Source organism: Neospora caninum, chromosome VIIa (assembly GCF_000208865.1).
Source record: "Neospora caninum Liverpool complete genome, chromosome VIIa".
NCBI classification, from domain to species: domain Eukaryota; phylum Apicomplexa; class Conoidasida; order Eucoccidiorida; family Sarcocystidae; genus Neospora; species Neospora caninum.
In genome coordinates this window covers 3157120-3184399 of record NC_018393.1, presented here as the reverse complement: position 1 = coordinate 3184399, position 27280 = coordinate 3157120, and the positions used below count along the sequence as shown (strand labels likewise).

The following is a 27280-nucleotide window of genomic DNA, read 5'->3' as shown; positions in this document are numbered from 1 at the left end:
AAGCGTATGGTAGGGGCAAGTCCACATGTCCAATGAAGGTTTGGGGACCATGAGGTAGCGGCGGAGAGGCTGGCGACGCTTTGCATCCGTCTACGAAGTGGGTTCTGTTGTTTTTGTTCAGGTTGTCAGGTGCGGGAGTGCACATGAGCCTCACTGTAAATTTACTCCAGTTTTGTGTGCGCCATCTGAGCCAGTTGTTACGGTGAGTAGACGCGTCTGTTCCTGTAGCTCGAGTATGAACTCCTTACCCTTCAGTATTGCCCACTACGAGAGGTGTGCAGGCGGGGCAAATTGCTGCGGTTTACCTTGCGCTCGATGTGGGGGGTTCCCCGCACCCTCGAGCGAATATAGACGAGCAAGCTGTCTGGGTGAATCATCTTGTTGTGGCCCATTCCACACTTGCGGTGATCGTGCGGCGGCCCAGGCGGTTTCGTTGTCTCTGGAAGCCGCAGCGTCTGTGCGACTACTAACAGAGATTGCCTCGGCTCTTCCTCATTATCCCTCCCATGGGCACTTCTTGGCAGAGGAACAAATTCTGCTGTTGGAGCAGCAGCATCAACTTCAATTGCGGGGCAGGGGCAGTGAGTTCGGCGTGGCCCTCGATGGGCAACACGGGAATGCAAAGTCGAGTCTGGCTTCACTGAGACGGGATGCCAGTCATATAAGTCACCGATGTGACGGCGCGACAAACGTGGATGCAGCAGCTCACGGGGGCTTGGCAGGCGAACGACAGTGGGGATGCAATCGCAACGTCGGCGACCACCGAGGGACTTCGTCGAGTCTGACTGGCGAGCGTTCGGGACCTGCGGGTATGCCACAGGCGACGGATGTGCATCAGTTTGCCGGGGATGGGTTCGGTGTAATCAGGACGAAGCTTGGCTCCGTGAGGGGCGGCATACTGCCACGTTCGCTGGGATCTCTGGCAACAAAGCTTGGTGTTTACAAAGAGTTGCTGCAGCCAGGCGACAGCCACTACAACTTCTGCCTAGTCGCGGTGAGTCTTTGTTAGTGTTCACGGCTCAGACGTTCACGGGGGATGGGTCTAGCGGAGGCGTTGACACTCTATTGATAATGGATCAGTGACGCGTCACAGTTCGACATGCTATGGTCGACCTCGGTTCTTCCAAGGGGTGCGTCTATATTTTTGCGGAAACCCAAAGGATATACGTGCCACACGCTGGGCACTTGCTACTTTGGGTATGGATCGCGTTGCTCTGGTATTCGACAGAAAGGTTTTGTAGACTTTCCCGGCAGACGCCTGGAGGGGGTGTGCGGTTTCGGCCTTTTTTCGTCAGCTGCTTTCCTCTCTCTCCTCCCATCGAGATCCTGCCTGGATACCGTCAATTGCCAACTCGTTAGCCGGGAGCGCTGTTCCTGTCTCGCCAACAAAATCCGTCCCGCTGACAAACGCAGCAATGCCGGGACCGCTGCCAGCATATGGACCAGGGAGCATGCACGCACTCTCTCTGAATGTGAGCAAGTGTGGAGCCTTTGTTTTCCACCCTCCACCAATTCTCAGGGTACGTGCCCCACGTGTGGCAGATGAGCGTCTACAGAGTTCAGTCAATACGGGACAGTGGCGAAAGGAGGACGTGACTCCCGGAAAAAACGTGGCCAGGGAAAGGATTCTTGAAATCGTAACTTCTCTCATTATCAAGTTCTCGTCGGGGTGCGCATGCGGCTGTATCTCTTGACGTCCGCTGACAAAACACATCAGGGACGTATGTTTCCGTTCCTAGTTCTTAGTCCCCTGACTACATCCCTTGGCCAATATGTGGGGTATCGAATAGCTTTTTGCGTTGTTTTGGGTTCTCAGATACGCCAAATAGACCGCCTGCACAATCCGCTTCTGCTTCAGCGTTACCTTCACGAACGAGAGGCCATGCTTCTTTTCAAAGGAAATCGCGGTTGTGCCAGCATAGATGATGTCATTGGCAACCCCATGTTGCGAGTTCATCCCGATCATTCCGGCATGGTGAGGCGACGATCTGTGCTGGATGTCCCTTCGTCGTTCCAGTATGAAACGATAGGGGCTCCTTTTGCCGCATAATCTTTTTGGAAGGGCATTTTGTGGCATTTGTAGTGCTAGTGATTTCCCTCACGTTGACACTCCAGTCCCTGTCGGATACTTCTGTTCGGAGATCGTTCTAGCAGATTGCTCACAAGCGATTGACGTGTGAAAATGATGTATTGCCCGGAGACATGACAGGTCTGCTGATGTGTGGCTAGTGGGGCCCCGTACCAGTTAACAGTTCCGCAGTGAATCGGTGTGGATTTTTTGCAGGTGTGCTTGAATGAGTTTTTTCTTTTCCACGGATGCAAAGCGGATCGCGCGGAACTAATCGCTGTGTCAGGATTCGACTTTCGCCGAGGCGGGGAGAACCGTGGTGAGCTGTCATACTGTGCCGCGAATTCGTTAATGTGCCGTTGGTGGTCACGATGCGAGACAATGTAGCGGTTGGCCAGCGCCGAAGCAGTGAAAACACTGTGCCACAGCCATCGCGTTTTCTTCTGTAATTCGGTCTCTTCGGGAAGAAATCATGCTGCTATTGCTTTTCCTACCATTCGTGAAGTTCTAAGAACGCGGAAGATGGCAGTTCTGAATGCAGAAGTCTACTACAGCATTTGTGAAGTCCCAAAAGATCTGTTTGCCGTGTGCAAAGGATTGCGTTTCAGAGACAGGGAGTGGTTATCCGGCAGTGAGTGGCTATCGGGCAGTGAGTGGCTATCGGGCAGTGAGTGGCTATCGGGCAGTGAGACATCATGTACTCGAGACCGTGGCTTCCGCTGTATCGTGGCTTGTGTCGAGAATGCTGCAGCTAGGGATAGTGTACCATTGTTTTGATGACGCGAGATCCGATCTGTCGTTGAAAGCCCTTCACCAGTTTTTGCGGCGCGTGCTGAACTGCGACACAGGCAAGTTGTTTGGCGCGGGCACGTATTTCTCACCTCTTGCAAGCAAGGCTGATCTATACACTCGTCCCGTTGGGGATGATCCCGCTGCGGCGCCGGCGGTAGCCAAACCTGCAAGGCTTTCCTCGACTTCCGCAACAATTCGAGCCTCCTCGTCCACCCAATTACAAACAAGTGTTGTATCCGGCGACGGCGCGGGGTCCGCTGGCTCGTCCTCAAGCAGCAAAAACAACTTCACATGTGTCTTCAAACGCCCGGCGTGCATGTCGGCGCCTCAAGGTTCTGGAAGCCGGACCCCCGCTACACCAAGGGAGGACCGAGGGGCGAACAAGAGTAGAGCCCGTGCGCTTTTTGGCTTTGCATCATATGGGCTACGGAAGGGCCATGGCGGTGGCAGGGGCGAGAATGAGATGGACCCTCGTTTATCTGAAAGTTGTGTCCCACTGACCGCCAGCGATAGCGCGACGCGAGGGGAGTGCGTGGAGTGTACAAGGTCTTTTGCTTCTGTGGCCCGTACGCCTTGCGCTCGCTTTGACTCATGTGGCGGCCTCCCATTGAAATCAGGAAAGACCTCCTCTCCAGAGGAATCGCAAAATGGAGAGGGTGAGAAAGAGGTGGAAGAGGAGGATCACAACACACGGTATGCTCAACGGCAACACATAGCTACAAATGCGATGAACCAGAGTGGGCAGGATGCTGAAGCTACGATGGCGAACCCCAAAACGGCAATTCGAACACTGATACTCAGCCGAGTGTGTCTTGGTGAAGTGTATAGAGCTAATCGAGCTATGCCAGAGGCGCGTATGCCACCAGCCGTGGCTGATCCCTGCTGGGATGCTTTCCGTGGAGCGGGAGACAGGGGATCACGCTCTCCTGTGGCAGGAAGCGGGAGTTCCGGCGGCGCGGCCTCTGGCACCGCAAGAGCATCTGGCAAAGACGACAGCAATGCGCCAGTGTGCAACCCGACCTCCCCAGAGTCACAGTTGATCCACTATGACTCAGGTATGGTATTTGAGCCCTCGGCGCCGCCGGTGTGTCAGAGGGAGGCCATACGACCTGCGGGGCAGTTTATGCACTGGGCTAGGTCGGCGGCTTCAAGATGGATAGCTGGCGCTTGCCGGGGTCTCTGTCGGGCCGAGAAATGGGTACCCAAAGTGGCATTCAAATGTGGCGTTCTTCTGTCGATAAAATGAATGTCGCTGTCCCACTGTGTGCTATATGATTTTTGCCCGTTGTGGAAATAGGCAACGATTAATAGCGCCCCCGTTGAGGTACCCGAGTAGCCTTGCTCAACAGAGAGTGTGAAGCCCCATACATGCTGTGGCGTCGAAGTATTCAACAATGCCTTCCATCACATTCCCCTGGGAGCTGTGTGCCGCTGCTCCATGGGGGTAGGGAGAGACGCCGTCCCAGAGCACGTGCTGCTCGGCACGTGTAGAACCTTTCACTAGTTCGTTTGCGGAAAGGTTCTAGACGTGTGGACGAGTGGCCCGATGCTTAACATAATTTCGCGTGTGTTTCCATTTTCCTGCCTTTTGCGCTTTGCTTTCGGCAGTGATGGCGGAAAACAGAACGAAAGGAGGCGTGGTTGACAGCATCGAGTTCGTCGTCTTCGAGCGCGGTCAGGCCCTGCCATTGTACTGCATAACGTATACCCACGACCCGTCCTGTTGCTGTGCCTCATGCTACCGGTACGCTTGAGGTAGGAAAAGCCTCAAGAACTACGGCATCGTCCTGGTTGGTTTCCTACGTACACCAGGGCAACCACCCGTGAGACAAGGTGATCGCCTTATAAGCAGTCACGATGCTTGATCGTTGTTCTAGTTGCTGAACGTTCGACGAGTCTGTGCAAATTATTTTCGTACAGCTTAGCATATATGCTCATGGAGCATTTTTAGCTCTCAGTCTTCATGAGCGTCGGGTACCAAGTCGATTAGACTAGGGTCGTGGTATTGCTGTTAATCCATATGCTTTCTCCAAGGGCATATGCTACCACCTTCGCACCCAACCATGTGGTGGAATTTTCCGCGACGTATTTCTAACAGGATATTCTGTACTTCATTTTGGTTTATCATCGTACTCGTGGATACCTTTTAGACCCTCTTCGGTCTGTTTATGTTCTTCCTGGTTCTCTGGAAGTGTCTGGCGTGGGCAATGGTTGAGTAGAGCTCGATAACTGCTGGTCACTTGGATAATGTTGCTGCGTTTGTGTAGCGTCCGTGAAGTGATTATGCTTGTATGGAACAATATAGGCCGTTTAGTTCTAGTTGCAGTTACAGCGATGATAGATAGCCGTGTATCGCGTGTCGATCCCAAGGTTTTCGAAGTTTTCTGCAGGTGCATACGTAAGGAGTCATGCAACGTACGTCTGATGACGAGCAAACCCGCGTGCCCGCTTGCTAGAGATTGACTACTTAGGAGTGGACGTTCCGACCTCTATGTTGAGGGTTGACATTGAGCTGACTCAAACCTCTCACGCATGGAGGTTTTGTAAGAGCTCGTAAAAAGATAGTTTCATGGTCCTACGCAGTGCCGCTTGGGAATTAGCCTACGACGGCGACAATCACCGATGTTTATATCGCACAACAGGCCTGTAGTGTTGGGTGAGAACCCGATTCATCGGGTGCATGAAATTTTTTGTCCGTCGGGAGGCGTTTTTTCCACACGTTACCAACGTCAGCATGTGCTCGGCGGTGTCGGCCACACAGTTTTTTCGTGAGGCAGCTGACTAACATTGTGGAAGCTAAAGAAGAATGGAGGTTAACAGGGAATCTATGTAGTACTTAATAGGTCACTTGCAGGGGTGTGACAAACATCACCGAACGGTCCATCCGCTTTACAGGATGTTGCTTCAGGAGTGGAAACACAACAGTGGTTCATTGTTGATATCGTGAAATGTTAGATTCGGCTTGCTATGCCTGCTGAATGTGATATTGTCGTTATGCGCCAAAAACGAAGGTTCGTGTTACCCAGTTTTTTCATACAAACAGAATCACTGCTTTGCCCTCTACTAAGGGAAATCCGAGGGCGGTTTCCCGGGGCTCTTCCAAAGTGCTCCTCCAGTGCCCGAATCCCTGAGAAAGACACCGGTTCCACCAAGCGTTAAACCCACGTTGGGCCCAGAATTGCCTGTTCGCGCTTTTTGAACACGGGGGGTGGTTGCAGAAGTGATCCATAAGGTCGACAACGGGATCCAAGTGACTGTTTCGCTGGCCGGAAGTGGTAATCCACTGAGAGCCGATGTTGCCGTAAGCTAATGATGTTGGCACCACGTGGAGCGTACACTGAACTGTGACGCAGGCGCTGATAGACCATGGTGTGTTCATGTATCATGCACGATTGAAACGCCGTGGCCCCTTGTCGAAAAGGAGAAAGGACACGTATAACGCCACGCATGTTTTCCTGCGGAGTCCCTGACCGAAAAGCGCCCTTTCCAAGCGACACCTTTCCCCCCCGTTCTGAAGAAGCCAGGGGCAACTCAGCTGCACTCAGCCATCCCAGGAGAAATTGTCAGAAATTGTTAAGTAGAGTCTTTTCATAGATTCCGGCACCTCCAACACACCACCCCATGAGACGACGCACTGGAGCCAGATGCGATGTGTGATGTGAATATCTGTGTTTATAAGATATTCACTTCGCCGGAATAAACAAAAGCCGTTGTGCCGTTCGGCGATCTGCTTCAATATCTTGAACAGCTGCACGCCCCCAGCAGCACACAGAAGACAAGGATATCTGTTCGGCTAACGCAAAAATGCACATGGTCTGCCACGAACTACGATGTGGAAATGCCCTCCGCGGGTATGCTGACATTCTCTAACGATGGCAGCTGAGGTGTTCGCAGCGAGAGCTAGAAAGCGCCTCGGGAGACCGACGAAATTTGAAAACGAGTCCACTAAATTTTGCCGAGGATCCCCAACCTGTATCAGGTGGAGCAACCTATAACCTAAGCCGAGAGGTCTTTCCTCATGAATATTCTAAAGTCTTCAAATATTGACTAGCGCATTTTCTCGCGAAATTTACTCATTCTGTACAGCCGATCACACGTGTCCAGCACATCGCGCCTTTGATCGGTCCCCGACGTCCTGTCCGCACTGTTTTGAAATGTGTGTCACTGGAGTGCTACCATCTCTTGCATATCAAATCTATCTGTACACGAGAACATTTTTTCTAGAATGAACTTTTTGCCACAGGAAATAGCGTTTTCATGTGTCGTGAGAGATATTTTCTTGACCGCCTATTGACTCCTGCCGAAGCTTTGTACCCGGTCGGCACAATTGCTGGCAGTCTCTTATGGGCGCACCACCGGTTGTGGTTCAGATGTGTGCTTCTCGCATTGCGTGCCCGTCCCTTGCCCACATCTATTTGCGATGATAGAAGTCACTCACATGTTGAACAAGTGCGCAGACTGAATCCTCGTCAAGGTCGTCGACAGGATGTTGCCAAACGATCTCGTCTCGAACAACACTGACGCGTTGGCGGTACTCTGAGATGAAGTCATGCAGGTCAATCTCAGTCGAGATCGCCTTGCCGAGAGGATCCACTTTGGAACTGTCGGACACAAAACAGAGCGGAACCTCAGCAGTAACTACGGCAGACTGTGCCAAACTTGAGAGCAAAAATGAGGGACACACACTTCTTGCGAATGACATGACTAGTGACCGCGCCGTTCATAACAGCACTCAGCTCAATCTTCGAGCAAGATGCTTGCAGAGGTGCCAGAAACACGTGTATACATGCGTGCTCCTGCATGCACATACAGATACATTTTCGCAACTTAAATATGCTGAGTTTTATGCTGTGTCGTTCTGGACCAGTGTCCTCACTGTGTGTCGATTTCTACGCCATCCACTGGCAACTCACTGGCTTTTTCTCCACAAATGAGGCAGCGGCCTCTCAGCTTCAGCCAAGCTAATCATGTCGTGTGGAAGCCGATCGAGGGAAACGAATACGTGCGAACGCAGTGCATCACGCGACACCGGCACCATCCACTCGGCCGCCTTGAGAACTGAAGGCGGAAGGTACTTCATGCGATCCAGAGGTGCAAGCCGTGCTGCGGCCCGACAGAAGAAACTAACCGCATGATAGACTGAACAGCGAACGAACAAACAAGCGCTACGCAACAACCTGAATAGCACAGAAGAGGAAGTCTCTTTTCGCAACGGGATTGTGAGGCGCAAGAGACAGCCGGAATTCGCGAGAACGCAGGTCATCAAAAGTACGGGCAATTCTTGAAAAAAGCGTCAGAGCGCAGAACATTTGAGCATTCGGAGAACTGCAATAGTCCAGTCAAATTCAAGGCTTTTCCGGCCGTGCGAACAGCATCTGCCATGGGCGCGGCGACGTGTCTGGTCTGTACAGAAGCTTCGTTGTGCAAAAATTGACAAAGCTACCGGATACTCGTCAGTCGCCTTACAGTATCCTATGTCCGTTAGCGCGCTTTGAGTCTGCAGTGGAAGATGGTAGAGACGCTTGTCAAGGTCCATCTCAACGGCGCGATGTGTGAGCTTGCTGCACTCGCGAAACCGCAAGTAGCTGGTCGAGTCAAAGAATCCGAACATGTAGGTGAGGACTTGATGGTGGTCAAAGATACCCGTTGTTTTATCCGCCGTGAGGAGGATGTCAGCAAGCCAGCAGGTGCCTTTTGGAATTGTCAGAGCTGTTGGAGCACCAGGATATTGCAGACAAAAGAAATCGGCAAGGGATCTCCTGACACCGTGATCGGTAGGGTGTTCCCATGCCATGTGGCGGCTACACACGCGCGGTAATCTGAGCGACGGAAGAACGGCTACTTCAACTGGCGTCATCGGGTGAAGCACGAAAAAAGCTGCCCACAAGCTTGATGCCCTACGGAGAAGCACCACGAATGAGAAAAGCCGAGCTCGATTTGATCGTTCAGACATGGTTCAATACTTCTCAGTGGCCAGCCGTGTCCAGGGCCGCTGTTGCCAGGCACCGATCAGAGCGCATTGCCAGTCGGCGTTAGATTGTGCCGCTGAGTGTGAAAATGGAGCTTGTTGTGCTTTTGCGTGGACCCGAGTACCCCTTTGGATCGCCTCTATGTCCTAATCCGAACAGACCAAGGTACAACCGATGGCCTCTTCTTACGTCTTTGCCTTACTTGATTCAAGCTCATGGACAACGCCAATGAGGATAGCTGCCCTATACTTTTCCCCAAAGGCTGCAGTGAGAGCCGTCATCGCCTCATTGAAGAGCTTTTCCGCCATCGTATTCAAAGACTCCTTGGGTTGCGGTCCTCGCCCTTTTGCCCCGAGACGCTTCACGGCTCCGCCTCCAAGCGCCCGAGAGCTCGCCGTGCCCACCTTATCGAAACCGGGACGCCCAGCTGCCGCGGTCCTGAATTTCGCGCCTCCGACAGCGCTTGTGACTTTCACGCCGCCCGCGGTGCCCGTAGGCCCCCGTGCGGCGCCTGCAGTCGGCGCCTTCGCGCCTGCCGCTGGCTGCGCTTTGAACTTGTACGCATCGACGATGGACCGGGCGATGTTTGGCTCTTTCTCGAGATAAGCCTTCAGATCGGTGACAGCCTGATGGTGCGCTGTGATTTACAAAGAGGAGCCACACACAGAACTGGTAGGAAGTGTACAAAGTGGAATCCGAGCAACAACGGAGAACACATGAATGAAACAGACAGAAACCTGATTCAGTCATATTCGACGCGCTCAATGCGCACGAACGTCAGCTCCTGCAGTAACGTAGATACAAAACACGCTCCTGGCGGACTGCTCAGGAAGACATGCAGATCCCGAGGAAGCAGTCGCTGTAGCAAGGTCTGCATATACAGTGTGCTTTACGCACTGTTTGATGTGGCGGTAGAAGACAAAGGAATCGCGACTCTTCTGGATTGTCCATTACGGCGTAATACTTGCACTTCTATCTAGAAAATAGAACGGGATAACTTCTGTACAGAAGTAAATCCGTGGCACCACATGACTCCAGTTTTCAAGCCACAGGGCCAGCTTCGGCCGTGTAGCAGTCAGGGGACACTGAAGGTGTAACAACAGGGGAGTGCGAGACGCCATTCTCTGCTGTTTCACTATAAAAGGCGTGAGTCTTTGCCCTTGGCGCGTTGGCGTAGCAGTCAGAGATTTCCCCGTGACGTTTGGTACAGGCAAGAGAAAATGATACAAAGAACGAGAATATAGTTTGTTGTTCCGAGCATGTGTACGCACTGTGAAGAAGTTTTACAAATACTCTGGAACACTCGGTGCCGGACACTCACAGTCGAATCAGATCAATTTATACAAGTCACGAAATAAGAGCGAGCAGCACACGTTAACGTTCCTTACCCACGACATCTGCTAGTTCTGCTTGTATGGCTCGGGAACTCAACGAGGCCGTCTCTGGCCTCTCTTGGATTGCGCTGATGACCGGTTCCGCCAGAGATCTAAACTTGGCGGAGTCCTTGAATGGCGCGTTTAAGAGATCTTGAAAAGCGCGTTCCTTCTCTTTCTTCAGATTTTCCAGCGCAGTCCGAACAGCGACAGCGCTCGCTAAACAAGTACGAAAGACATGAGTCGCGAAACGGTAAAGAACAGCGATCGCATCACGCCGCGTAACTCGCTTGGAACAGTTTTGTCCCATGAGATTGCGCCACGAATGAAAAATAATACAGACCCACGAACATACGTAATGCACAGATGTTCGTATGCCACATCATATTTCTACGACACTTGCAATCGTGGAGCTCAAACAGTAGTGATATACGTGTGGGCCCTCCTGCGAAATCATACCTCTGGCTGAAACACGGAACTAGAATTGCAGATAAATGTTTATGAGACCTGGGGCACCTGCGTTGATAATCCTATGTCTGCTGGACCCCGCGTGAGTGTGACGCCCACGGCCGCTTGGGCCAAAACCATAAAAATGATCACCTTTAATCTCCTGAGCGACAGCGATCCAGTCTCGCGCTTCGACAACTTTCGGATTATCTTTTTGAACCTCTTTGGCCACAGGTTCGGGCCCCAGTTTGCCGTCGATAAGCTCTGCGCGCCGGGTAGTCCACTCCGCAGCCAAAAAATCGCGCACGCGGCGGGTTGCGATTTCCATGCCTGGCGTCCGGAGAAGCATAGACCCATGTACCGGAAGAAGTGAGTCTCTAGACACACCGTAAAGAGTTGTTTGCTCTGCTCCCAAATTCGTCGCGTGAAATGCACTGGGAAAGGACGCGGAAGAATGAAGATGGCACCTATCTGCCACGAGGTGCTCGCCCTACACTTGAGCCCCAGCTGCGATTGGTCTAGCCTCCGTTAAATTGCCCAGTGTTGTCCTCTTACCGTAGACTGCCCGGACGGCATTCTTGATAGCGTTTTGTTCTGCAGGAGAGGCTTCAACACCTTCCCGAACGAGGTTGAGTACATCTTCGGAGACATCCGGCGATTTCAGATCCTTCTCATCTTCTGGTATATATTGAGGGTTCCCTCCTAGAAAGGACTTCACCTTTCCAACTAGGGAGTTATCCTTTTCAGCGGGCTCGGCTGCTGCCGCGGAGCCCTTCGCTAAGAGGTCAGCCAATGTACGCTTTGGAGCCGGTGCTCCTTTGAGAGCTTCTCTTTGCTTCCCAAGGCCGACTGGCGAGGGTTTTTTCCCATCGTTTTCTGCCCCACTTGATTTTGCGTCTGTCTTGCTGCCCTCTGACGACTTTCCTGGTGGCGGCTCCTTTCCAGACTCTGAATATGCAGAGCGGAAAAAGGACAGGGAAACAAACATCGGCTACGGTATGAATGGCATGCAAGGAGGAGCTCGCCTGACCTCCCTCTGACATTGCAAAAAGCAGCAATTCTACAGTACGCGACAGTGGCACATCACGTGGGCCTCTGCTGGGAATACCGCTCAATCAATTAGCCCCGATAGCTGTGGGCTGACGTCACAAAAGAGAGACCAACAAAGAGTGCCGGTGCGACGAGAACTGAAAGGAGAACGATGCAGGGAGGGATGAAATCAGCTGTGGTGTCCTCAACAAACCTTCAGCAATACGGCAGCAGCTCCATCGACGTCAATCAATACGGGTATTCCACGGCAGATCACGCTTTCGAAACAGAATAGAGGCTACTGGTAAGAGGGAGAGAACCTTGACAGCATGCACCGCCATGCAAGCGCAGCATGTGGAAATACCCAAGCAATCAAACATCTGAACCAACACGGTAGTTGCTTGAGCTTGTGAAAGGAGATTCACTTTCAAACCCGGCTCTACCTCCTTGACTGCCGTGAAAGGTGTCGGACACACTGTTGCTCGTATCTCCTCAGATTTACCTTTCGCCTTCTCGGATGCGCTGGGCAGTTTTTTCGGAACAATTTCCACTTTTTTAACCTCCAGTTTCTTCTCCAAGCCTGGCGCCGCAGGAGGCTTTTTAGGCAGAATCTTTGGCAGCCCCGGCTTTAGACCGCCAGGCGAAGGCCCCGGCCCTTTGCCATCCGTCGCCTCCTTTGCACCCAGACCCTTGGGCGCTTTGAGCGGAGGGAGCCCAACCGGAGGCTTCGGTGAAACCGCAGGCGGCTTAGGGCCACCTGGAGGGGCCGAAGAGCCGAGTGCTTTCACTGCCGGTGGAGTTTCAGACGCTTTGAGCTTTGGCCCGGCACCAGCACAGAGATCATCAGCTGCTAGGCCGAATTTTGGACTTGCAGACGGAGAACCGTCGGCTTTCCCAAACCGTGGTTGGAAAGCTTTCGCCGTCGGCGAACCTGTTCCTAACTTCTTGCCGACAAATTTGCGGGGCTGAACCTTCTCGAATTTTGGGACAGGTTTCACCACAACAGGCTTCGGCTGCTCCTCGGGAGCTTCATCCTTCTTTCGACGGAACATGCGCGAAAAAAAACCTCCAGAAGAAGTCGTCTTTGCTGTGGCACCAGCCTTGGCAGCCTTAGCTTTCCCTGTCGCTCCCGGTTCGGCCCCGCCTGCCTTTTTGGAGACCGGCTTGGCAGCTTGTTTCGCCGCTTTGGCCGCCTTTACAGAATTATCCTGAACAGATTTTGATGGAGCGGCTTTAGCGTTTGCAGAAGGTTTCGCCGCGGGCTTTAAAAATGGTTTTTTTCCTGGGGGACCGGCATCTTCACCGGGGAGTTTCTTGCTAACTAATACTGGCTTTGGGGGAGGCGGCTTCACGGGGCCGCCGGATCCTGGTTTCTTCACGCCGGCTGCTGGAGAAACGGGCACAAGTGGTTTCTTGATGACAATATTCGGTTTCTTTAGCACCGGCGGTGGAACGACTACCACCTTCCCAGGAGCCGCCGCCATGGCTCCCGGCAGCTAACAGCAACTACAAAAGACCCGGTTCAAGACAACTGCTACGGTTCACAGCATCCCAGGAACGCCGGGTACGGCCTGCGACGTTCTCTCACGCAACCGTGCTCGCCAGTCGAACGCATCCTGTTATTGTAACGATGCCATGAATACTCTTCTTTCCAAGCCCGTGGTTGTTCTTGTTCAGACGTATCCCCGTGAATAATATCCAGTCGAAAACAGTAGCAGCTACTTTTGTTTGTTGTGCGTGAATGCATGTTGCGAAGCAGGTCCGCTGAAATCGCCGAAACGTGTAAGGCCTCGTCGACGAAGGAGAAGCAACTTCTCAAGGGAGCGAGACCATCACCCGTTTCAGTTGCGTGAGCACAGAAGGAAACCCCATGGTCGAACCAAACCTGCTCTGCGGAAGTAAATTGTGGTTTCACTGGTTCACGGTGTCTGGCCAACCGCAGGCTAGTCGACTCTTCGCCGTTGGGACGTTTACGGGGACACAATCAGTCGGACCCCCAGCCATGGGGCGTGGTCACACACGTTTGGTGAGGTATGAATCTTTTCGCAACTTCAAGGGCCTTCAAGCAAATGGCTAGAAGAAATGTCAGGAAACTTGAAGACCCCCAAAGGAGAATGCAGCCCCGTAAAGACGAGCGAGCGCAACCGGGAGCAGACGCTCAGCTAGATCCGCACTGGCGATTTGTTAGCATGGAATGGTGGTTGAGGTCCCGGCAAAAAATAGACAGTGGAATAATGGCGGCTTGAGAAATGTGGGAGTCATCCATGGAAATTGACAAGAGATATGCTTTAAATATTCGAAGTGGAAGGTGAAATCCTCGCAAAAACCAGGTTGTCTTGCAGAAACGCGCATGCAGCACGCGAGTGCCGGCTGCGGCGGAGTGTACACCGAAGCTGACATGTGTTTGGCTTCCGCCCAGATTATGTCTGCAATACCATTAAGTGCATTTCAAATTACGATGTTCTGTCAAAGGTGATCGAGAGAAACAACTGCAGTTTCTACAGAAGAGACAGATGGTAGCCACATGATTGTTTTGTCTCGCAGCTCAGTCCGCGTACCCCATGGTTCGTACAACCCGAAGACGGCACGGACCACCCGGTTGAGCTAGGCTATGCTCCAGCGAGGGGATAACCGGTTACCAAGTAGCTCTACGTTTTTGGAGGAAATTAGCGACCTGGGTCAGCACACGGGTTTGCCTTTCTCATTAGGTGCCTTTAAGGCAGCTTTTCTCTGTAAAGTGGTTTCTTTCGTACATGTGGAGGTACCTAGAGAGAGCGGGGGGTTGGACACCCGCGTACTCGCGTGGCATCCGAATACAGGCCGTGCCCGCCCCGGTCCTCCATAGTTCAACAGAGGGGTCTCACGCAGACTCAGTGTGAACAAAAATGAACTCAAACGCTTAGCAGTGTGTGTTGCTTTGTGAGTGACAGGGTACGCTCTTCTATCGTAACCTCATAGCAGGTTTATAAAAGCGCTGCCGTGGGGTTTTTAGTCTCAACGCACTGCGACTAGCTATCCAACGGGAGACTCCTAAGGCATCGAGAATCTACCCGCCGCCCACCGCGCGGCCTTCGGCCCTGGCTTGGACTGGTGAAAGGGCAACTGAAACCGCCTCGTTCGTGCCCGGTACTACGAGCGCCGCGGTCGGGGGGAGCGGGCATGGACCTTATTCGGTCTCCGGCACTCTGGTGACAGTTCCCGGATATATACAGCCTGCTAGCATGTATCTTAACTTTCAATAAATGTTGGATGCGTCGCTTATTGGAAACTACCTGTATAGGGATGCTCCCTTTATGCAGTTTTTGCATAGCCCGCCACTGCCACGCTGGGCCCGAACTCGACTGCATGATCGCATTTACGGCCAGCGCGTTTGTAATCCTAGCCAAGAGCGACGCATGCGTGTAATTCGCGTGCAGGTTCCCTTGCCATGAGAATTGCCTAAGGAATGCTAAAAAAGTGAAGGGGGACGGCGTTGCTATTTTGCGAGCTGGTTCTGATCTGCGTCAGTCACCCCCGCAGCGAAGTCTGCAGAGGAATTCACCATTCGTGCATCTGTCTCCTTCTACAATCACCGGCTTATCATAAATGGCGCCCCATCTTGTGCCTTTTCGCCTGGGGCGAAACCTCGCGCTCGGTGTCGTCTTGTCCTTCATCGTTGGCTGCTGTACCGGCCCATCACACGTTTTTGACGCGGGAGTATTTCGGCGCCCCCCTTCCCATCCCGCCGGAACACTATGTGGCTTTCTTGCCGTCACCAAGGCTGCTTCTAGCAGCGACACCTTGACGACTAAAGTCGTGGAATCTCCACAAGCAGAGGATGATGAGAAAGATGATGGGCAGGACAGTGACCCTTTCGTGCCGCTAGACTTAACGGCGAAACGCCGTGGCAAGCGTACCACACGGACCCACTCCCGGCGTGACAACCTGTTGCAAAATCCAGTTGCGGCAGCGACTCTGGGGCTCACACTGATGCTTGTTGGGGCGTCAATTGGGGCAGGAGCAATGGTGACCTTGGCTCGCCAGAGACAGAAACAAAAAAAAGCTGAGGACACCAGAACGGCAGAAGCTGCCAAATTGCTGGAGCCACAACAGGTGATGGTCGCTGCCAACAAAGCTGCCCTCCAAAAAGCTGAAGGAGACCGTTACCTTACGCAACTGTTATTTTCCATCGGAGGAGCTTTTGTATCAAGCGGTATCTTGCGTATAATGGCATCGTTCCGTGTCCCCTTCATTTACACGAGTATGACTGATCAAGGCATGCGCACAATCATTCACCACCTCATGATCGGGAGTACGTGGAGACGGATCTTCCGGCAAGGCCTCTTCGCCATGGGCTTGTCTGCTGCAAGTCATCAATTAGGCATGCTTGCCATCATGGTACTCCCCATCGCTCTCTTTCTGGTGGTGCATTTAATCACATTGCGTTCCCAAACCACTGGGACCGCGAACCCCGAGGGTCTCGGACAGACGTACGTACTAGTAAACAACATGATGAGAAAAGCATTAGCGAAGGAAAAGGCTGGACGTCCCGAAGAAATAGAGAAGGTTGTCACGAAGTACTTTGATGTGCTCAGAAAAGAAGCAGCTCAGAGGAAAATCCTTGACGCTGGAGCCAAGAAGACGCTCGATGCCGCAGAGCATGATATCAAATCCCAGATAAAGAAGAAGAAAAACATCGATGCAGTCATTGACAGCGTCCAGACCAAATTTTTGAAGTCCATCGGCGTCAACATCCAGGCCGCGAAAATGCAATAGGATGGCATGTTGCATACACTTCACACGCCAAGAGGGCCACCAGAAATCCGAAATCTGCTCACTGTACGGCTTGGACACGGATATCATGATTTCTCCTGGCATGGAGCAACTTGGAAGGTTGGCTTCGTGACCCAAGAACTGGCGTTGAAGGAGAACGAATGGACTCACACAGGTAAATGGATGACGACAAGAAGCATAGGTCGTCCACTGGTCGGCCAAGATGCCACTTGTAAGCCAACGGTCATTCAGAGAAAAACTGTACCAGTTTTGTATTCGTACTCTGGTAGTCGCAGTGTCGCCTAGCCCACGTGGCGAGTTTCCATGCGAATTGCGGAGTGGTACTTGTCAATATACAAAATGTTTTTGGTGTGTCTGCTTTTCATTTCCCGATTAACTTATCGTACAACGAATTTCGGACGCAAACTCGGGGCAAGCCTCTCCAGAGAGTCGTTGAGCCCGACGCGTCCTCTTTTTTCCGGATGTCAGTGTAAAAGGTTGTCAAAACAAGATGCATGGTGGGTGTCATTCTCGTGTTACAGTTTTCGGCAACTGTATACCCTACCCAAAAGGCGCATCATGTCACTGCATTAGTTAAGGTTCATTCAGAATGGGGGGTAAGCTCTACGCTCCTATGAATGGGGGTGTGCCGCAACATCATGGGCTGCGGCATTGTAACACCCTATCAACCGTATTCGTGTTACAAGTTTTGGAGGGACACGCTTGGATAACGCGTGTATCATGCGTGTACTGGGGCTCGTGTCTGTGCCGGTGCCGTTTTTCTCTACGGTCCTCCTGGCCACCATGCTGACAGTTTGAGCCAGCTCGTCTGGAAAACCATAATGAGAGTAACTATTATCGATCTGCCTCGCTGTCTGCTCTGATGGAGCTCTCTGGAGTAGAGAGAAGTACTAACAGGATCCTTGGCCACGGTGTATGTCAAGAGGTGCCTTGTGCCAATAAGGATTTTACGGATGCCTCTCGCAGAGCTACAGTGAACAGGACGCGAGTTGGTTAGAGACCAGCTAACTTGCGTCCCCCCTGTACACGCGCAATTGGCAGGCTGCACACAGAGTGACTGCAGGGGGATAAAAAAAAACTAGAAAGCTTATTGTAACGTTGTCGTCTCTCTACATGGCTCACACGCTTCGGCAGTAGCTGCAGTATTTTTGTATCGACCGTGCTGAATGTGCGTGAACCATCATGTCTTGGCGAGGCCCTCACGTGCACACGATGTGCCAGGCTGGCTCGCCAGCTGAGCATATAATCACCGTGAACCCATCCAAGCCTATTTCAATGATTGAAAAACTCCAGCTTGCAATATCCTGCGACTGTATTTCAAGGGACGATACACACACCACGACACACTGAGCTTACACCGCCACCCTGTGAATAACCCGACCCACTATGATGTTACTTAATCAATAGCTGACAGAGTTAGGTGCCGATATAGTGAATGAGTACCGGCGTGCATGCGACGTGAAAAAAACTGCTTGTCAACCGTTCACGAGCTGAGACAGAGCTGAGCAATGGATTTCCTTGTTCTGGCGTGGAGAAGACTCAATATAATGGGTGTTCCCGGGGGGGGGGGGGGGGGCCAAACTGCGGGAGAGGGCGGCTTCCTGGAGAGAGACGGAGGTTGTGCGATGAAACTAACCACACCTATCAAAGAGGGATCCAGAACCAGCGGGCTCTGGTATGTATACACCCCATCTGGGAATAGACTTAGAGAGAATCAATCCGAGACAAAAGTAACACCTGGAATACTGTGGAATACGGTAGTGCGGGGGACAAGGTTACCCCTCTGCGGTCCATAGCAATACGAGTACGATCAAGAAGCCTTATTCAGCTACCAACTGGAGATACCAGTACAATTCTCTAAACCCGTATCCAAGCAAGCGATCCGCTCCTTTCTCAAGGACACCCCGGGGTGTTCTTTGGCGTTTCTTCGAGACCCCAGGAAAGAAGCAGCCCCTGTGTTTGAATGTACATCGTGCCACATCTCCTGTACCAGGTCGTCGAGAATGCAGTCAGGACTGCCTCCAGATTTTCGAAAAGGGTAGTACGTTTCCGAAACTTCAAAGAAGTTAAGGTCGCGCAGATAACCCCGAAAGGTTCTACGCCAGACCCTTTCACAACATCCGGAATGTATCCGTAGTGTCCCCTCCTCTCCTCTCTCTCTGATATTTGGAACGGGAAGCCCATGAAGGATTCCAATTGGCTACTCTGTGATGCATGGGCTTCCTGTGGTGTGACTCCGCTGCCAGCGGGGCGCTGAAAGTGGAACGCGAAACGGGTGTTTTTCCCCGTTCTTAACGGGTGCTCCTCGCACACAGACACTCGCCGACACAAAAACACCCATCTACCCTCCAGAGGGCTGCCACTCTCTCAGTGCTTGAACATGGCCGTTTCTAACTGCTTTTGGAGCCAGAAGTATTTGATAAAGGACTAAACTGGGGCCACACCTCGGGCGCACTGTCGGGAGTTCTCGGATTTTTGGCGCATGCGAGCCGGGGAGACACAACGATGGTGAGCCAGTCGGTACGACGCAGTCACCCGCGCTATAAATGTGGCAGCCGAAGAACACCGGTCGTTAACCAACAAGGCACATTACCCAACGCGCGACAGTCCAAGCAGGGTTTTCGCGGCAAACAAAGGACTTGTTTCTTGATTCTGGAGAAGAAATAGTTAGATACCGCGTGGGCACTTCCCTTTTTGTGGCGCATCTTGGAGCTGGACGAGGTAGATGGAGGAGACGGCCGAGACCTCTGCAAGTGGAGGGGTTGGCATGCAAGCTTTTTGCCTCTGACGACTCGGTTGTCATCGTCCATCGAGTTCGTTGTGCAGTCCGAAGTGCAGAGCTTCAGATATTGTTGTGTACCGTGCGTTTCATCCCCTTTCCCTCGCTTCAGCCATGTTTCCTCTCCACCTTCTATGCTTGAGTTTTCCCCAAAGGGCTAGCTCGTCGGCCAGCACAGAGCATGCGAGGAAATGGCACGGCTCACGCTTTCCGCACAGCGATGTCGGTGTCCTTCTATGTACTCAACAGAACAGAATGCACACTTCTGTATAGTCAGCCTCAGTCTACCGATATAATTAGCCTGGCCACGCATTCTCGTGTTACACGGCTCTCGCAACTTCCCTTCGTTTCCGCCCGCCCAGCCGCTTCTTTCCAAAGTTCCTCCGCCGAAAGGGCAGGCCTTATACCATGTGTGACGCGCTGACCATCTCGTTTTCCGTCTTCCCAAGGCCAACCAGAGGCTTTCTTCGTCTCTGAAGGTTCCAGCAGTATGCGGAGTCGGCCGCACACGCTTCGTCACTGTCTTCGCTCTTCTCTGTCGTCCCCGCCTCTCTGCCTGCTGTCGCTGCTCTGCCTTGGTGTGGAACTCGAAGCAGTGGAGAGAAGCGCCTGCGGTGAATGCACTGTCTCTCGGAACCATGGATTGCACCCCCAAGTCAGAAGCTGGCGCGCTCGACGGGACGCCGGGAATCGGAACAGAGACAGGAGACGCGGAAGAAACCAAGGCACCGAACGGCGTGAGCGGTAGAAGCGAACGAGAGATAGCGGACAGGAGTCAGGGTAGAGCAGATGACAGTCGGGTTGCTGCGGGAATAGCCACAGAAGAGGACAGGCAGGACCGAGACAGGGGTTTGGGTGGCGACCTTCGACGCGCGCGAAGGTTCCAGGAGGACACACGAGGCGCGTCGACAGAGACGGTGGACCATGAGGTGGAGAAAAGCTCTATCGACGGAAATGATGCGAAAAGGGAGTGTGTCAATCATGAAGACAGACGAGAAGCTGCAGAGGGGGTCACGGGCGGCCAACAAGGACGGGAACTCGACGGCGATTCTCGGGACGAGCAAGCACATCACCGCGTCCAGAGAAGGACTGTAGACGAGACAGCGTCTCGAGGAAGCGCACTGTGGGAGTTGCCGGAGCTTTCCAGCCCGAGTCGGAGACCGCAGAGGCAATCGTGCGTGACCCTTCCAGGCGCTGCTCTTCAGCTGGAGCCACAGTTGGAGAACCACGGGCCGCCAGAGGGCGAAGGCAGGCGCTGTCCTCGGACCCGAGAGGAGCATCCGGTGGAAAGGTTGCAAGGAGATAGAGTCCCAGATGTGACGCGCTCTGGATTGCCGTGCGAAGAGGGCGCTTGTTCGACGCTCCCTTGCCGTGCATCTCCGCTCGCCTATGTACCTCACCCTGTTTCTGAGCCCCCGTCGCCAACAGCTCGTCTTTCTGCTGCCTATCATTCGCCGCCCGTTGCTTCCGTTGCCGTTTCGACTCTGCCTCCTCTCGCTTGCCTTAAATCAGCGCCTTCCTCAGCTTCCTCCGGCGCTCCGTCTGTGGCGTCTCCACCCTGTAGTAAACCCTGCTCCTCTGTCTCGTCGCAATGTAGCCGCGCTTCCGCCCGATGCTCGCCCCGCACCTCTCCCTCGGCTCCTTCGAGGTCGTCGTCTGCTGATTCTACCACATCTGAGTTCTCGCTCTCGGATGCTTCTCTGCGGGGCAGTGCTGGTCATCCCTGGCGTCGGGCGTCGGAGAGGCACATGCGTTCTTCCCACTGGCGCGATCCGAGCGAAAGCCTTCCCGAGGTGAATCGCGCCCTGTGTCCGTTTTTGGCCGAGAACGAAGGCTCGCGGGTCACGACTGTCCTTCTCAACTGTCTCTCGCTGTCGCAGTTCGAGCTCGCGCGGGCGATCCTGCACCAGCTGGTGGTCTCCAACCCGCGGCACGCCATCGCGCTCACGGCGTCGTTGGTGCTTCACGGGCCGCCGCCGTCTTGGCTGTGCTCGCCGAGCGTTCCCAGCAGCGCGCACCTCGCCTGGCTCTGCGCCCACGAGCTCGTCGCCATTTGCGAGCGTTTGCGGCGCATGCCGGCCCCCCCAGGGGCCGCGCCTCTCGCCGGCGCAGGGGCGGTGGAGCCGGACACAGCAGGCACGACCGGCGCGCTGAACCCCCCGGTCACGGAGTCTCGCCAGCAGGCGCCACGTAGCGCCCGACCTGCTCGCCTCTTCGGGGCGCTCTCTCGGGGCGCTGTGGGGAAGGCTGGACCCGGCCCGACGACCGCTTCACCGCGACGGGCGTTGGGCACTTCGTTCGCCTCTGGGGGCGCTCTGTGCCAAACAGCGGATCCTTGGCGCGGTCGGCGTGGCCGCCGTCCGCCGAGCTTCCCCATCTCTCTTCTCTCTATTTTCCCAGTATGGTTGGTGCGCAGACTCCACTTTGACCTCCTGCTCGTTCAGGCCCTGTTGGAAAGCGCTGCCCACGCCATGCAGATTGTCTCCGTCGAGGTGGCGACGGAGCTGCGCATGCTGCATGCAGTTCTTCTCGGCGTCCCCCTCGATGCCGACGAGGACCCGCGAAGTCAGGAGACGGAGGCCTTCCACGCCCACGAGGGGGTTCAAGCGCGCGCGCAGAAGAGTTCCCCCCGGGACTCGAGGCGTGGACCGCGAGGAGGGGCGCCGGCCTATCCGGTCCACCGGGAGCGAGAGGCTGCGGGGCGGAGAGAAGGGGAGAAAGGAGAGTCGAAAACCCCCGCTTCGGCGACCTTCTCACCGCGTGACGCCCAAGAGCCTGACAGTCCCGAACAGGCCGCAGGCGGTCCGCGGGCCCTTGGCGCGCAGGCAGGCGCCTCTGTCTCTCGCGGGGCTTCGCCTGCTGCGCCGCCCTCCTGCCCTGTTCCGCCCTCTAGGCGGCCGTTTTCGTGCGAGTGTCCCGAAATTGTGCACTTGCCTGCGCTGTTGCTTTTGCCGCTTCCGCGGCTTTTGCCGGCTTCGCTGTCACGCCTTCCCGCCTGCGTCGTCTCGCGCAAAAGTCGCCTCGCCAGCTACGCACAGGGCGTCCCACTTCTCTCGCTCGAGTCCGTGAGGCAGCTCGCGGCTCTCCTCAGATCGCACCCGACGTCTGCCATGGCGCTGTTTGCGGCGATCGGGTACGCGCCTGCCGCAGGGTGGGGCATGGAGGTAAAGACAGTTCTTCCGTCTCAAGGACAGACAGACAGCTCAGACAGCTCAGACAGCTCAGACAGAGGGAAAGCCCTCGCGTTTGCCGGCGGGCCACAGCTTCTGGGGTCTCGCAGCTCTGACGCGTTGCACCCTGCAGACGCGAGCACCCCCGTGGCCTCTCAACATCCGTTTGGTGAACCGCGCCCCCAGCGAACAACTGCCTCGACTTCGCGCTGGACCTCCGAGACGAGGCTGGATAGGAAGGAAAACGAGTCATTGCGGCTTTTTGCTCATCATACCAGGCTGGCCGTGGCGAGTGTACGGTGGGAGGAGCGACGAAGGACGGGGGAAGAGCGTTTTCGTGTAGACTTGGACCTCGTCCAGCGCCTGCTGCGCGACCGCACGCCGTCGCTGGTTTATCAAGTTCCCGTCCTCCTCAAACCCCTGTATAATCCGAGCTCTCTGTTCCGCAACTTCACCAATGTCCGTCTCTGGGCCCAGGACGCTTGCCCGTCGCTCGCCTTCGACCTCGGGGCCTGGCCCGAGGCGAGCAGCGGTCACGCATGTCGTCTCCATTCTCGCCCCTCCCGTGGGGCGCTGTGTGGAAGTGAGGAGACAAGTGAAGAGGAGACGTGGGTGATGGCCGATACACCGGCTCGTCAACTTCTGTCCTCTTCACCGAAGGCCAGAGGGGCCAATGGACTTCCGGAGGCTAGTGCGGAAGAAGTGAGAAACCTTGATAGAAATGCGGGGCCTCTGCCCTCTCTCGGGGCCCAGGGAAACTTCAGGTTCTTCCTGGATTTTGGGAGCGCGCCTCCGCACGGGATGGAAGCCGACCGTTTCTTGTCTCCAGCGTCTGCGAAACCCCAGACAGCTGAACTCCTCACAGCCGAAGTCCGTCTTCAGGTGATCAGGAGACTGCATGCAGTGCACGTGGGTGTCGCCTCGGAGGCTCTGCTGCGTTGGCCGAGAAGGCGGGGGTGGGGAAGAGCTGCTTTCGGCGTTTGTTCGTCTCTTCCTTCGATCTCTAGCTCCCACGCTTGGCAGCCCAGCCGGGGAATTGCCGTCTTCACGGCGGACCCATACTCCCACCTGAGAGCGCTTGACTTCGCGTCAGGCCTTCTGCCCCTTCTCTGCTCGCTGGTGGGGCCGCACTTGCAGCGGAGGTACGCGCTCGCCCTCGCGCGGGCCTTGCTCGCCGTGCGTGAGGAGGCGGGGGGGTATGGGGAGAAAGCTAGAGAGAAGGAGGCGGCGCCGTCCGGCACTGAGGAAGGACGTGAAGGCGTATGGAAGTCTGGCTTCTTCGACGCTGCCACCGGAAGGACGGAGCCGCGCCCGTTTGTCATGCAAACTGGCGAGGTGACATGCGCCGCATCGAGGTCTGTGAGATACCTCGGGCACTCCACTGAGGTAACATGGCTACGAGAAGAAAACCTGATGCATGCAGAGGCAGCGCCCCGTAATCCATGTGAAGACGGGTCCAACATTGTCGAAGTGCTCGATCTTCTGGGGCCCGTCCGCAACGAACTGCTTCGACAGGGTCTCCGTTCCCTGTTTCTCCTCATCAGCCTCTTTGTTGCCCTACACGACGACACTGACAACGCCCCTCTTCTGCTCCCTCACCTCCGGCTCGTTCTCGCCCACCTGGCCGCGCTTCCGACCGCGTCCCCTGTCCACCTGGTTGGCCCGCCGCAGGGCGCAGAATCAGGGGAGTTCGCACGCGTTGCCAGCGCCGAATGCACGCAACCTGTCTCTTCCACCTTGCCTTGCGCCTCGCCATCGCCGTGCCCTTCTGCGCCGGGATCAGCAGTCCCTCCTTCTTCGGCTCCTGCTCCTCCGGCTGCTTCGTGCCGAGGAGTGGGGCCGGCGTCTCTTCGCGAGAGGCCGCACACGGCGGGGGCTCAGGGCGCCGACCAGACTGCATCTGCCTCGCCCGGCGAGGGCGCGACCTCCTCGTTTCCGTCTTCTCTGCACCCTTTGTCGTCTCCATCGTTGGCCCGTTTCTCCTCTCCGGACGGTGAGGACGCGTTAGAGAGTAGGCGCGCCTTCGTCGAAGGGGGGATGCTGCACAAGTGCGTGTGGCTGAACCTGGAGGAGGCGCGAGGATGCCTGGAGGAGGTTTTCGACGCAGCGATGGTTCCGCTGCTGCGCGCAGCAGACGAAGAAAGACGCCTGCGAGAGCTTTGTTCCGTCTCGTCGCTGTCGCCACGCGCCTCGACGCCCCCCGCCTCGGTGTCCGCCCTTCTGTCCGACGCGACTGCCAGCGTCGTAGCGTCCCCTCGCCAGGCGGGCGAGTCTGCGCATGCAGTTCAGTGCCGCGGCGGCGACGAAGGCCACTCGCCTGCGCATTTTGTCTCCGCGGATCTGCGGTTCAGCGCCCGACCCCGCCAGAGCCAGCTGTACCTCTCCTGCTCCGTCCTCGAACCCGGAAACGACGGCCGAATGGTCTCCGCAGCCGTGGCCCCGAGCGCCCACGCCGCCAGGAGGTTCGCGGGACCTCGGCGAGGCACGCCCCCCGCAGGCGACGAGGCGAGCAGACAGGACTCCCTCCACGTACCGGGGCTCGGTGAAGGCAGGATTGGCCACGGCGCGCGGACGGCGGCCCTCCAGAGCGAGGACGCCAAGGCAGTTGGTGCGGCGCCGCGACACCAGAAGCCCGCGTCGGCGACCGCATCCCGTTTCTTCTCCAAGTTCTTGACTCAGCTCACTTCGTCCAGTGCAGGCCTCGCGCGCGAGACCGAGCCGGCGCCGCTGGCTCTTCGCGCAGAGGCGCAGAGCGGCATGGCCGGCGAGGGCCGCAGCCCAGACGGGGAAGAAGGAGAAGCGTGCGTCCGGCGCTACGGCTTTCCGCTAGGCAGGTCGGGAGGACGCGCCGCTGAGAGCGGTCGGGCGTGCCGAAGCTTCTCCGGTTCGAGTGTCGCCTCGGGGCACGCCTCGAGTCCGGCCGTTCGTCTTTTTCGACAGGAGAAAGTGCACCTGCGTGCGTCGCTGCGGGCGCGGGCCTATCGCCTGGCTCTTCCGCGAGGCGCACACGCCAGCGGAGATTTTCAGGCGATGGCGCGAGGCGGCGCCGTCGAGGCCTGGAGATCCGGCGAGGCCGACGAAGAGCACAAAAGACAAGGAGCCGAGGAGTTCCAGGGCGGCGCGGCAGAAAGGGGCGGACGCGCAGCCGAGGAAGAGGAGCACGGAGGTACCCAAGTGGGATGTGGATTGCATGCCGGAGAAGGAAGAGGGAGAGAGGCGACTGATCTGGAGACGGGCTACGGAGAAAAGTTTTCTTTTCTTCCTGTTCAACGGCCTCTGCCTGGAGCACTTGCCTCGAGTGGCACGCACGTGGGGGAGCTCAGCCGGCCAGAATCGCGGAACGGGCGATCTCACAGGGGACGCGAAAGCGAAGACGAGGAGGGTGAACAGAGGCAGAGAGGGCGAGCGCGCGAACCAGGGAAGGACCGCGGCAACCAGCCAGGCGACCGACGCCAGACGAGGAAGACCATTTGGAACGACCGGGCACTCGGCATCCACGGCCAGTGCCCCTCGAGGTAGGTGCTTTCTCCGCTTCGTTGCGAGACCAGCTCCGGTCGTGCAGGTTGCCTGAGCACCATGGGACGCGCCAGGCGAAACCGACAGTGTGTGCTGAGGCGCCTGGACACCGGCGCGTGTATATATTTCTGTGCAGTATGTGCATTGCGGGCCTTCGGTTCCTCGTGGGTTCCTCGCGGCCTCGCAGCCCGTGTCGCGCCCCGGTGGAGCCTCCGCGTTCCCTGCTTTCTCTCGGCCGTGTTGCGTGGGTTTTCCCGTCGCTCGTTAGCTGCCGTGTCCTCTCCCCGTCTCAGGGTGGCGTCCCTCCGGTCTGTGACTCCGCTCCTTTTTCCTTCAGCGGCGTTCTCTCGCGCCTGCCGATCTACGAGGCGCTTTTGTCGCACGTCCCGCTGATGCATCCGCAGCCGCTCGTCTCGCCTCCGCGTCCGTCGCTCGACCACGCTCGCCAGTTTTTCCCGGGCCTCTTGTCATCGAGTCAACACTCTCCATCCTCGTTCGAAGAGGCTCTTCCGTCTTCCGTCTCGCATCGCTCTCTCGGAGAAAGTCTGCTGACCCTTCAGCTGTATGGCCACTTGGACGATCACTGGGTACGACTGAAGACGACGCACTTGGCGTTGCCTCCAGCATTCGATCTGGTTGGTGCTCCTGGACCACTTCCGGCTTCGGGTTTGTCTTCCTCCTTGTCTTACATTGGCCCTTCCGCGTATCATGCTTCGCCTCTGTTCCGGGAAGCCCGCAAGGCATATTTCCGACGGTGGCGGCATGCAAACAGCCTGCCGACTTCACAGCCTGAACATTCGCCCTCCCGGCCTTCCTCGCACGCGGCCTTCGCCACGTGCGACGCTTCCTCGCATGCCACACCGCAAGGCGCTCCGGGAGCGAAAGCTGCTCCGCCCTCGGATTGCGTCTCTGCAGACGCACTGGCCGCACAGCGTGAGAGTCCGAGAGCTCGAGGAGACGGCGTGGCGCGTCGCTCCTCTGCACTGCCTTTCGGAAACAGCGGGAAGGGAGCCCGGGGAACCGCAGACGCAGGAGCCACAGGGAGCGAAGACAGGCCGCAGCTTGGAGACAGTGGATGGGAAGGAAAGTTGTCTTTCGATCTTGAACAGGCTTCAGCTGTCGCTGCGGAAGACGAGATGGACTTCTCTAGAATCTCAGGTGTCGCCCTCCCGGCCTTCTGGGATAGCTACTACGCCTCGTTGCGCGTCACGCGCCAACACTGTGTCGAGTTCCCCCTCCGGAAGGCCATCGAGTTCGTTCTCGATCGGTAGGCGAGGCACGGGAGGGGCGTAACGCATGCAGAGCACGGGAGAGACGGCGCCGGCGTGCTGTGATTTAAGGAGAGGATTGATTGACCTAGCGTA

General features: G+C 55.8%; 4 protein-coding genes across 4 annotated transcripts in view; 3 read left to right on the top strand and 1 right to left on the bottom strand.

Moving 5' to 3' along the window:
• Positions 1-1415: 1415 nt before the first annotated feature.
• Positions 1416-4614, top strand: NCLIV_022830 (conserved hypothetical protein; the record flags this gene model as incomplete). The annotated part of the gene is made up of 5 exons (XM_003882477.1): positions 1416-1520; positions 1817-1975; positions 2285-2387; positions 2917-3915; positions 4469-4614. 5 exons carry the CDS (start codon positions 1416-1418, stop codon positions 4612-4614), a joined length of 1512 nt encoding a protein of 503 aa, XP_003882526.1.
• A 1787-nt stretch (positions 4615-6401) lies between these two features.
• On the bottom strand, positions 6402-13162 carry NCLIV_022820 (conserved hypothetical protein; the record flags this gene model as incomplete). Its single annotated transcript, XM_003882476.1, has 9 exons — positions 6402-6608; positions 7299-7461; positions 7774-7999; positions 8327-8569; positions 9032-9466; positions 10218-10421; positions 10803-10913; positions 11205-11597; positions 12181-13162. 9 exons carry the CDS (start codon positions 13160-13162, stop codon positions 6402-6404), a joined length of 2964 nt encoding a protein of 987 aa, XP_003882525.1.
• Positions 13163-15263: 2101 nt separating this feature from the next.
• Positions 15264-16433, top strand: NCLIV_022810 (conserved hypothetical protein; the record flags this gene model as incomplete). The annotated part of the gene is made up of 1 exon (XM_003882475.1): positions 15264-16433. The coding sequence occupies one exon, from the start codon at positions 15264-15266 to the stop codon at positions 16431-16433; it is 1170 nt and encodes a 389-aa protein (XP_003882524.1).
• Positions 16434-19868: 3435 nt separating this feature from the next.
• NCLIV_022800 (conserved hypothetical protein) overlaps positions 19869-27280 on the top strand; it is a gene marked incomplete at both ends in the record, with an annotated part of 30578 nt that continues 23166 nt past the window's right edge. Inside the window, 2 exons of the mRNA XM_003882474.1 lie at positions 19869-25915; positions 26254-27183. Coding sequence (XP_003882523.1) covers positions 19869-25915; positions 26254-27183 — 6977 coding nt within the window. The remainder of the gene's footprint in view (positions 25916-26253; positions 27184-27280) is intronic.